This window comes from Cucurbita pepo, chromosome 5 (genome assembly GCF_057944985.1).
Source record: "Cucurbita pepo subsp. pepo isolate OVF chromosome 5, ASM5794498v1, whole genome shotgun sequence".
Classification (NCBI taxonomy): Eukaryota; Viridiplantae; Streptophyta; class Magnoliopsida; order Cucurbitales; family Cucurbitaceae; genus Cucurbita; species Cucurbita pepo.
Window position 1 is genome coordinate 15,080,699 of NC_141802.1, and position 12,159 is coordinate 15,092,857.

A 12,159-nucleotide genomic window follows, 5' to 3' on the forward strand; every position below is an offset into this window, starting at 1 on the left:
AAGAGAATAGAGAGACCAATAAGACAGCATTTAGAATGAAGCACCAAATCTGGTGCTACTTTTATTCATACCATATGAATTAATCAAATTTATTCCTCAACATTGAACAATCAAGAATTTGAAAAGGAAATCAATATCTCTAAGCTTCCTAACTTTGGAGAAGGAATCAAATTATCATCTCTATATACCTTTGCAGTACAAACTGATAAAAAAAATTGTGTACCTTGTCACTTGGCAAGCCGGCAGTAGCTATGAGCTAAGCTATGTCTAGAAATATGCATTCCGCTTTGCCCGTTTTCTGGATTTCATAAGCTCCACAAGCGAAGGAAGAGGCTCTGGCACAGCTACATTCATTGACCTGTACAACTTTCTAAACCTGTCATTAAAACCTTTTGAAGATCCAACACTTAAAACATGTGAATTACTACACCCTGCTATTCTGTCATCCTTTACTAACTTTCCAATGTGTGTTTCGGGAACGGTAACGACATCTTCACAATCGTCTAACGATTTGTTTCCCATACCTCTACTTTCTTGCTCATGGACATGAAGTTCTTCTACCTCACTGCTGACTGCTTCTGGTGGGTTATTGTTGTTCGTGGACACAACTTTTACTTCAGAATTATGGAGCCTAGCCCGATCAGAGCAATGAGAGGCTCTTTCATCAGCTAATAATACCCTGTTGTTTGCAAATTTCTCGTGTTTTCCTTTGGAGTTAACTTCGTTTTTAGAATGTTTTGATGGTTTGTCACTCGGTCTACCATTTGCATCGTGAATGGACAAGTCTGCTACTTTATCTCCAACTGCTTCTACAGGCTCATTCTCTGTTGATGGATATGAAACTTCTTCCGGTAACATATTGGCGTCTTTGGTGGCGAGTCTAGCTCGTCCGAATAATGTGAGAGGTGGCAAGTTGCTTGAAGACAAAATGTCTAACTTTTCTCTAGGAACTGCATACAATTTTGCAGGCTGAAGTTGAGGATCCATATCTTTTAGAGTGGATGTTTCAACTATAGGAGAACACCTCACTTCAATCGCTGAAGCATCTAAATCTGAAGAACTTTCCTCTGCTAAACCAAAAAGCCTCCAGATTAGGCCATTGGAAGTTAAACTAGAGCAACTGGGTTTCTTTTTCACGTAATCCAAATCCATAGCCCGACAACCAGGAGTGGTTGAAACAACCCATTTTGGTGCTAAAATTTGCAAGGCCCATTCTAGTTCTTCCTTCGACGAGTGCATTGAGTAGCAGACATGCCAAATACCGTGCTGATCTTTAATTGCTTCACTAATTATTTGTTTCCTTGTGTTGCAAATCTCTGACAATTCCTCACGAACATACCACTGAGTCGAAGGGCGTATTACGAGAGGTTCGGGCTGAAAATTGGTCTGGGCATTTGCAAGCAGTGCTTTTGCAGTTTGACATAGTTTAGGGAATCCATGAAGCAGATGAAAGCGGGAGGATGGATCTTGAGTGAGGATGTCAGGATCTATAAGTTCAAGAGCCTTGAAACCTGCTTTCGTGTATTCATCAACAAATATCTTTGAACCAAATGTTTGGGATACTTGTTGCAATATATCTTCCTGTCCTAGATAACTGCAAATCAGATATACCAAAGGAGCATCAGGATGTTTCCATATGCAATTAATAACCTGCAAAGATACACATTTAATATTGGTTAATATTTTAAAAACTTGCCCAACAGCCAAGAAAATACAGACAGACTTAAAGATCCAAGCAGCACACAATAGAAGATGGACAGATTACCAGACACTAAGATATCATACACCATGAATTATAGAAATTTAATATATAAAGGAAGGTCTAAAATGATAGTATCAGTCGTCAACAAACAACCCAAAAATTGGGGGAGAAAAAAAGGACAAAAGATCTAAAAAGAATTCAGAAAAATGTGGAGAAGAACGCTGTACAGTGAAATCAGGAAATGCAAACCCTTGTAGTTTCACTACATTTGTTATACTCCTCTTTTGTTGATCAACTTATATGGGAGGTCTTTTGTTTAATTACTCCTATTTAGCTTAGGAATTCCTCATCTCTAAGACCTTTAGTTTGTTCAACTTCTTTTGTATACCTATATATATATATTTATTTCTCCATGTTTCTCATTACAAAAAAAAAAAAAAAAAAAAAAGAGAGAGAGAGAGGAGCAAAAAACTAGCTAACTAGCAGAAAATCTCTTATTTAGCTATGTTGACAACAGTAATAGGCAGATTTCGTATTTGGAAATCTATGGAGGATCCACTTGACTCTCAAATCTAAATAAGAGTCGAATAATTGAACAAATTGTATTACCTGATGTATTGCTGAATGTCTGCTGGGGAATTGTTGAAAGAATCTACCAAATGTGCAATCTAGAAAAATCAGATCCAGTTTACACCTTGGCTCTTTACCACTTTTTCCACGATACTTCTCAGGTAAGTTCTGTAGGCACTCAGGAGTTAGTCTGCAATCACCCGTATGTAGAATATTGCCAAAATTGCCTTCAAATAAGAACATAACAGCTCCTAACCATTTTATAATCCATGCCAGAGAAATACATCATTTGTCAATACAGCTTCTATAGTTTTATAACTTAATATTTTGAATGCACAGAATAAACCCACAAGATCTCCTAGAAAAAGAATGACAAAAGGCAAGAAGATAAAATGCAAACAGAAGAGAAGTGACGAAACAAAAAGAAAATGCTAAAATGAAACATAATAGTACGCAGAAGTCCAAACATAATTTTAAAAGAAATTGGGATACGTATATTCCCCTAAAAAAATAAATCCCAATGAGACCAAAAGTAAAGTGTAATAAATTTAGGATATACAATACAAAGAAGTTTCGATCTAATTATGAAGAGAGAGAGAGCATCAAAAGTCTTGCTCAAGACATCCATCAGAGGATCTACTGAAGAATGAAAAAACAAAATGGAAGGCAAAATGCAGAGTGCAATAGCTAAAGGAGATGAACTCGAGATTTCTTGAGAAATAGCTTCAGGAGAAGTCGGGAGTTTGATTCAATAGGCTATAATTAGATAATATATCATTCTTGCCCACTGGCTCAGAAATTAAAAGGGAAATACTTGACTTTTTTCTATGACAACTTGTAGCGCAAGGACCCTAATCATAATTATCCCAATAGAACTAGAGTTCTTTCCCAACTCTTTCACAGCTTGTAACTAGTTGAAAAGGCACGAGTGAGGCAACCCTTCAAAAGTAGATGGCTGTTGATAAGGATGCGGTTGTGGCAAAGTTCTCTAGAACTTCATGAAAATTACTTAGTTAATGATTGTACCAATGTATATGCAAGTTCAATTCTTTCAAACTCTAGTGCTAATAAGATGTGAGATTTTTATAACGGTGAGTTTCGTAAATTGTTTATAATTGGCATCAGAGGAAATTGTCGCTAGAATTAAATGCACTCCACCATCTTGAAAAATCAGGAAAGAAAAGTTTAAATCCTAAAGAAGATAGAGTAGAAAAAGAAATTGTTTTTAAAATTGACGTAGAAAAAAGTTTATAACCACATTTCTATTTTCCATAATGTGCACTACTAGAAAAACAGAAGGTGTTGCAAACTTTTGGACACAATAGGTATTCAAATTTCAATCTGTACAAATTGACAACTTTTCTTTGTCCCAAACTGGAAATAAGGTGAAAATTTTATGCTTCTATAGGCCTCGTCTACTTTTCATAAATATTCATAGTTGAGGTGTATGAAGCATAAGTATTTCTTATGGGGAGATACCGGTGAAGGTCTTATTTGTTCGCTTGTGACTGAAAAAATCACTACTTACAATAGAATCAAAAGAACAATCCACACCTATCACTTTTCTCACTGCTGCACCTTTTCTGAGAAAAGATGTTGTGTTGTATTTTAAGACACTCCATCTTAATTGGTCCTATCTGAATATAACTTAAGATCTTTTCGTGCAATTCTTGACAGAGGATCCAATTGAAAGGAAACCTAAAATTTTGGCAATTTGTAACATTCTTTCCTTGAGAGGAACCATATGATTTTCTTATGATACATGTGATTTATCTTTTCTTTTATAGGAAATAAATTATTGATAGTAAGAAATATAACTTACAAGGTAAGGAAAGCCAAAACCCTTGCCAATGAAGAATATTTAAAAAAAAATCAAAATATTATTAAGACTATAACTGTCGAAGGGAGGAACATTCACACCAAAGCAAAGCAGTGACTTAAACTTATCAAAAAAAAATCTATCGAAAGACTTCCCCTTATCGTTACAAATTATGTTGTTCCCTTCAAGCCATAGGTTCCAGACGAGCTCTATTAACCTATGGTCAATGGATCTCCCTTTCTTTTTAAAAGAATGACTTGTCAAGATGTAGCAAGGACCTTGGGTTGTTCGGCAGAGTAATGTGTCCTATGAAGGAAGATAGCATGGGCCTTGGAGGACCAATAGTTGTTAACAATGGACAATTGATGAAAAGAGGATCATGTGCCTCCACTCCCTTCATACATAAGATAAACCAACCTAGAAAGGGAGCTTGTGTTTGCATCTTGATATACTCTCATGGCTAGGTTACTATGGAAGAACTAGACTTTTTTTGGCGTGTTCCATGCGCCAAGGCTCACTGTACAGGGAAGAGAAAGAAAGACTGAGTTTGGTCTAAATTGCTGGTGAGGGAGCTGACCAAAAGGGGCTGGTCGTTCAAGGGGCCAGATCAATTTGTCTGGTTCTTTCATGCGGAGAGATGGAAAAAGAACTTCAGAAAGGTAAGCCCTCTCTTCGATTCCTTCCTCAAGAAAGTGTCTTCATGAATTAAGGTCCCAGACTTTACATGAAGGCGTCCCAAATATCCTTGATAGTTGATAATTTCATGTTTGTGAGGGGAAAAACCTCGGAAAAAAAACTTGCATAAAAGTTAACTTCCAACCCATTGGGGTTGTGCTAAAAACTCATAGACGAACCCTTTACACCATCCAAGTGAGCGTCTAGCTATCACTCATTCAAACAAATATATTATTTATATTAAGAAGTTGATTCTTGAAGTTTCTTGTTTAAAGGTCCTTTAATTATTCCTCCTATTTTGATCAAACAAATAAGACAGCTTGGTTGTATTTTGCAATTAACTTTAGCTCATAGTCATGGTTTGTGGGAATTTCTTTCCCTTGAAACTATGTATCTTATCAGAGAGAGAAAGCATCTATGGAACATAGGCAAATTGCTTCATTGAAGCAAATAAAACCCAGAGACCCGGTAATTGCTTCATTGACCCCGTAGTTTCACGCATAACAATTGACTTTCAATGCGCTGTTAATCTTAATCCTATAATCGTGTGCAGCAGGTCTGGAGCTGATCTTTGGTATTTCTAAAATTCAAATTCTTAGCGCATAGGAACCGACTGACAATCGAGATGCGTAGATTTATGCCCTTAATCTGTAAAATCTCTCAAGTAAAAATAAATCCAAACACATCAAATCATGGGTCGGATTAATAAATTACCAGGGCAATGATGAGCATCGAGAACTGTAACAGTGAAATCACCATCAGGATCTTTTACGACCAGCGTTTGCCCCACCTCGATACATACGAACAACGAATCATGAAGCTACGAAAATAAAAGAAAGAAACAAGAAAGTCAAATTAAGCGTCCTGGAAAGAAAAACAGACAGAAATGACATGATAGTGAAGAGAAACCTGAGGGAAGTGCTGAAGAACGATGGATTTGGTGATAAAAGTAGAAAAAATAGGGAAGGAGGAATGGGCGGCGGCAATTCCAATGGTGTGATCCATGTGAGCGTGCGTTAGAAAATGGTGGCGCTTTTGCTTGGAAGAAGGAGTCCATGTATCCACCGAGAATGGCAGGCCTGGGGGCATTTCGATCGGCATGGTCGAGAGGTGTAAGAAAATTGGGGTGGGAGGGGAAGAGGAAATTGAAACTATGAACCCTAATTAGAAAACTCATAGTTTGTCTCAAGCTTCCACAGCAAGCAAGAAGTTGGAAATGGCGGGATGATTGAATTGCACTTAATTTATAATTTACAGAGTTTACGATGTTGCAAAAATGAAAAAACGTTATAATTGGAGGACTTAATAAAATTATCGCTCAAATTTATACTTTTTTAATAATAATAATAATAATAATAATAAAATAAAACTGAAGGGAGGGGACGGGTTGTTAATGGCGGCCAAATAATTATTGTTTCACCTTCTTAGGAAAATTGTCATATATTTTATACTCTTTCTTTTTTACTAATTATTTTTGGGTTAAATTAATAATATATATATATATATATATATATATATATATATATATATATATATATATATATATTTTGTAAAAATACCTTTGAATTAAAAAAAAAAAAGAGTAACATCTTAAGACAAGAATAAGAAACGCCATTAGAATATATATATATATATATCGAAGCTTATGTGACAAACACAATCTTATCGTGCAGTTTACCTTCTTCCTTGTCGATCAAGTTCTTCTCCTCTCAAACAAATTTATTATTTTTATCGTAAGCAAACCAAATTTGTTACCCCATAACATCAGTATTCATGTAAACGTTGTGTGAATTTTCATTAAAAAAAAGGTAACTCATATGCATTGTGAATGTAAAACATAGAATATAAATCATTATTTTTATTGGTGGCATACAAAGTTACCAATATTTTAAACTAATTTTAAAAAAGGTAAGTTGTATTCAGAATTAATTGATGGATAAAAGTACCAATGTTCGATATCTTTTAGTAATAGGTCAACAAACCAAGTGAACTAAATCTTAAGAATATACCTGCACACATGAACTTTGCTCAATAAGTAAGATACTAATAAAGTGTATTAGATGAACACGACTCTCTACAATGATCTAATATTGTCCACTTTGAATATAAGCTCTCATGACTTTGATACCATGTTAGATGGACACGACTCTCCACAATGATATGATATTGTCCACTTTGAGTATAAGCTCTCATGGCTTTCCTTTGTGTTTCTCAAAAGGTCTCATACACCCATAATCATTCCCTAAATTAGCCGAGATAAGACTTTCATTATCTAATACATTGAACTAAAAGAAAATATAGGACTTTCATTATCCATACATTGAACTAAAACAAAATATAGGACTTTCATTATCCAATACATTGAACTAAAACAAAATACCTTTTAAATTTTTAAATTTTACATTTTTTTTAAACGAACCGTGATGGTTTCTAAATATTTTTGTAACGTATGTTGCTTTAAAAAAAAAAAAAAAAAAAAAAAAAAAAAAAAAAAAAAAAAAAAAAAAAAAAAAAACCGAATAAGTGTCTTTCCATTTCAATTCCCTAACAAACCGCAGGTTAATATTGTCAATTCTCTAAAATAGCATGTTTAACGCCTCCTACATTTTCAACCCATCAAGAATATGGGGTAAAGAAACAGTCAATCTATCTGTGGCCACAGATCCTCACTTAATTTTCTCAAATACAAATATTACTTCAACATTTCTCCTTCTGTTTTCTTCACCTCATTCAAACAAGTTGAGTCTTCACTGGTAAAACAGGAAATGCAAATGCAAACCAACTGAAAGTATTAACACTTACAATTCATGGGCTCATTTTCTTGCGAAGAGTACACATTGGTTGGATGAGACCTTTCATTAGCTTCCACAAGTTTCATCAAGGTTCTGTTGATGGTGGTTTTTTCTGCACTGCAACAGAGAAGTGATTAGCAAATAGAAGAAGAAATGGATGAGAATTCCTCAATCTTCAATAGTACAGAGGATAAAATCGTCTGCTATGCGCCAAGAATGATCACAACAAATGGGGTGTGGCAAGGCGACAACCCTTTGGAGTATTCTCTCCCTCTCTTCATCCTGCAGTTAACAATGGTGGTTATGATGACTCGCGCTTTGGTTTTCCTCTTAAAACCCTTTCGTCAACCTCGAGTCATCTCTGAAATTTTGGTGAGTTCAAGATTTTGTTTTCTTTTTCTGGGTTTTTTCTTGCAGCTAAATTGTTGGCATTTGAAGCTTTACACTTGATTTCTGCGTGTAATAGGGTGGAGTGATTTTGGGGCCTTCAGTACTGGGGAGGAGTGATCAATTTTCCAACGCTTTATTTCCTTTAAGAAGTGTAATGGTGCTTGAAGCAATGGCAAACGTGGGGCTTCTCTACTTTCTGTTCTTGATTGGTGTGGAGATGGAACTCTCAGTGATTCGTCGATCTGGTAGGAAGGCAATGGCAATAGCTGCAGCAGGAATGGTTCTTCCATTCGGAATAGGAGCTGCTTTTTCATTCCAGCTGCACAAAGCAGATCAGAAACTGAACTACAGCACTTATATCATGTTTCTTGGTATTGCACTCTCTGTGACTGCTTTCCCAGTGCTTGCTAGAATTCTCGCAGAGCTTAAATTGATAAACTCAGAGCTTGGAAGGATGGCTATGGCTTCTGCCCTTTTCAATGATATGTGCGCTTGGGTTCTCTTAGCTTTAGCCCTAGCCTTGTCTGAGAACGATTCCTCATCTCTGGCTTCTCTATGGGTTGTACTATCGAGTACAGGCTTTGTCTTGTTCTGTATCTTCATAATTAGACCGATTATCGCATGGATGATTCGAAAAACCCCAGAAGGAGAAAGTATGAGTGAGTTCAGTATTTGTTTGATCCTCACAGGGGTTATGATCTCAGGGTTTATCACAGATGCCATAGGAACACACTCAGTTTTTGGAGCTTTTGTGTTTGGGTTGGTCATCCCAAATGGATCACTTGGAGTGGCTTTGATTGAGAAACTTGAGGATTTTGTTTCAGGGCTTTTGCTCCCTCTCTTCTTTGCAATAAGTGGGCTCAAGACTAATGTGAGTAGCATAGAGGGATTAATGACTTGGGTATCTATTCTGTTCATCACTGTCCTTGCTTTCATTGGCAAGGTCATTGGAACTCTCCTTGCCTCCGTTTGTTATCAGATGTCCTATCGCGAAGGTGTCACATTAGGCTTGCTTATGAACACCAAAGGCCTTGTTGAAATGATCATCCTCAACGTCGGAAAGGACCAACAGGTATACACTCTGAACATGTATTGTCCGTCCCTCCTTGATCTTGAAAATACATGAGACATATGTAGTAGAACTTAAATGGCCCCAACAAGAACAACAATCTTGAATACATCCTAAGCTAGAATACCCCATAATCTGCAGATAACAAAAGTTGGGCTGTTTTTCTTTTTCTTTGCCATAAACCTTTCCACTTTTCATAGCATCCTTACCAAAGAATCCATGTAAATTGAATATGCAGATATTAGATGATCAAACATTCACAGTAATGGTGATTGTAGCCCTCATTATGACAGGGATAATAACACCTGTAGTTACCATACTCTATAGGCCAACAAGAAGGCTTCTACCATATAAGAAACGAACAATCCAAGCTTCAAAGCCAGATTCGGAGTTCAGAGTATTGGTTTGCATCCACACACCTCGAAATGTGCCGACAATCATCAACCTCCTGGATGCTTCCAACCCAACCAAAAGATCCCCAATTTGCATTTATGTGCTACACTTGGTCGAACTCACAGGCCGAGCATCCGCCATGCTCATTGTCCACAACACCAGAAAATCAGGTCGCCCTGCCGTAAATCGAACCCAAGCTCATTCAGAACATATCATCAGTGCATTCGAGAACTATGAACAACACATCGATTGCGTCTCTGTTCAGCCTCTAACAGCTATTTCCCCTTACTCCACAATGCACGAAGACATCTGCTATTTAGCCGAGGACAAACGCGTCGCCTTCATAATCATCCCATTCCACAAGCAACAAACAGTGGATGGAGGAATGGAATCCACAAATCCAGCACTTAGATTGGTTAACCAAAATGTGTTAGTCAGTGCCCCTTGCTCCGTCGGAATCTTAGTCGATCGAGGCCTAAGTGGCTCGAATCAAAGCGGATCGAACAAAGCGTCTCATTACAACATAATCGTGTTGTTCTTCGGTGGACAAGACGACAGAGAAGCTCTAGCATACGCATGGAGAATGTCAGAAAATCCAAGAGTGACCTTAACCGTAATGCGATTCATCGCCGCAGAACAAGTAATAGAAGCAAAACAAGAAGCAGATGCACAAGGAGTTTCAGCGTTGCAAATAGATACGGACAATGAGAGGCAGCTGGATGAAGAATACATAAATGAATTCATGACAAGTAATGAAGAAAACGATTCAATTACATACACACAGAGAATCTTGAACAACGGCGAGGAGACAGTGGCGGCCATAAGATCAATGGACGGTGCTCACGACCTGTTCATCGTTGGCAGAGGAGAAGCTCAAGCATCGCCACTCATCGCTGGACTCACAGACTGGAGCGAATGTCCAGAGCTTGGAGTAATCGGCGATTTGCTAGCTTCGTCCGATTTAGCAGCGACGGCTTCAGTTTTGGTAGTGGAACAGTTCGGAGTAGCCATGGTGGCGGAGCATGGAGAAGCAGAAAGGTCACCGCATCGCCACGATCAAGGCGACCACTACCAAAACTTGAGATCCACGAATGCGAGGCAACATATTCCATCAAGATCTCATATTATATACAATGGATAGTCATTTTACAACAGAATCAGATTCTTTTTCTTCTTTGTTTTTGATTTTAAAGAGAGCATATACATAAACACAGAGATTTTGATCTTTTTGTATGTATATTTTGTAGGCCCTTTAGTTTTATACACAACCTCAACACAAAATTTTGAGTATCTTCTTTATGTATAGAAACAATTTCGACTCTCCTTTTTAATTTCTTTGTCTATGATAAATTCAATACAAAGATTACTCATATTTTTTATATTTTTTTCCTCATTGTATGTCTAAATGCTTTATTTTGTGGTATTTATATTATTTATTTATATTATTTCATTGTTAAAAATTAATTAATATCAAATTTACTTTAATTAAGTTTAATTAGTAATTTAAAGCTCTATAATTTAATGGTTAACACGCTTGAACATGTATGACCGTGACATCCTCCCCCACTCAACCAACCCATACAAGCAAGACTAGGACTCACCCATACAAGCAAGACTAGGACTCAATTGGTTGACGTCCCTATCAATCGACCCAAACAAGCAAGACTAGGACATCTATTATGCGGCCATAAATAACATGCTTTAGACAAGCATGACATAAACAACATGCTTTAGACAAGCCTGACATTCTCTCCGGTATTATTAAGATTTAATGTAGTTTATTATGTGACACCTAGAAGAATGCAAAACTCGATTTAATGTAGTTTATTATGTGACACCTAGAAGAAGGCAAAACTCTTAGAAATAGAATTCCATGGATGGATAGAAGAGAAAACTTCCTAAAATTAACCGAAAACCTAAAATTAATCGGAAAGTCAACAGTAAGATCATCCAACACATCATATAATATGTGAATTTAAGAGAGACGAGACATAAGCAAGATAGGGGTAACAAAGTAGCAAGATAGGGTTACAAAGTAGACATGAGTGTAAGAGATAGGTTTGTTAAAGGGCCGGGTAGGGCTCCGAGCCTTCATCTTGAAAGTTGGATTTATGGAGAGAATTTGGATATGGGATTCTAGAGTCAAGTTCGTTTATACGAAATATAAATGAACTATTCGCCAAAATGACGTCTACCTAAGAAAGATTGAAAATGTCTCATAATGTACTACAGGGGAAAGCATACTGATATGAACCAAATCATCAATCATGCATTATAAACTTCAAGAAAGATGTGAAGAAACCGTTGGTTAAAATTAATGTCACATTGAAGAAGAATCAAACTTCATTATTCTTATATGGTTACAAATTTTGAGTGAATAATAATTTAGCGAGATTATGTTTCTGTACTTTAAGACTTTTATTTACTTTTTACAAGTACATAGTAGCCAATTATAGTCATAAACTATGAACGTTACCACTCTTAAAATGCCTCAAGTAAGATCAAGGGTTTTCGAGGTTATACAAAACCATGTATATCATCTTTGTAAAGTAGACTTGAATAGTAAAAATAGCATTTGTGCTTCCTTTAGCCAAGTGCTAAGTTTCTTTACAATTATATATAGTTTAGATTGCATGTTTAGAATAATTCAAGTTTGACATAATCGATCTTGCTTGTGGAGTGATTCAAATCTCAAACAAATGTTCTCGCCTTAAATATTTGATCAACAAGATATCCGTTTCGAAACTCC

At 36.5% G+C, this 12,159-nt stretch overlaps 2 protein-coding genes across 6 annotated transcripts; one reads left to right on the forward strand and one right to left on the reverse strand.

The window, feature by feature from the left end:
- Positions 1-29: 29 nt before the first annotated feature.
- LOC111794563 (DNA repair metallo-beta-lactamase family protein) lies at positions 30-6,064 on the reverse strand. 5 transcript variants are annotated; one of them, XM_023676596.2, is made up of 4 exons: positions 5,676-6,064; positions 5,481-5,586; positions 2,312-2,499; positions 30-1,650 (listed from the first exon to the last, which is right to left on the reverse strand). In XM_023676596.2, exons 1-4 carry the CDS (start codon positions 5,865-5,867, stop codon positions 268-270), a joined length of 1,869 nt encoding a protein of 622 aa, XP_023532364.2. In that variant the 5' UTR covers positions 5,868-6,064; the 3' UTR covers positions 30-267. The 5 variants fall into 5 exon arrangements, with proteins under 5 accessions (XP_023532364.2, XP_023532363.2, XP_023532366.2 ...); XM_023676595.2 differs by having other exon boundaries at positions 2,312-2,523; positions 5,676-6,063; XM_023676598.2 differs by having other exon boundaries at positions 2,312-2,440; positions 5,676-5,760.
- A 1,647-nt stretch (positions 6,065-7,711) lies between these two features.
- Positions 7,712-10,691, forward strand: LOC111794548 (cation/H(+) antiporter 15). The gene is made up of 3 exons (XM_023676580.2): positions 7,712-7,930; positions 8,025-9,020; positions 9,256-10,691. The coding sequence occupies exons 1-3, from the start codon at positions 7,712-7,714 to the stop codon at positions 10,549-10,551; spliced, it is 2,511 nt and encodes an 836-aa protein (XP_023532348.2). The 3' UTR covers positions 10,552-10,691.
- Positions 10,692-12,159: the final 1,468 nt, after the last annotated feature.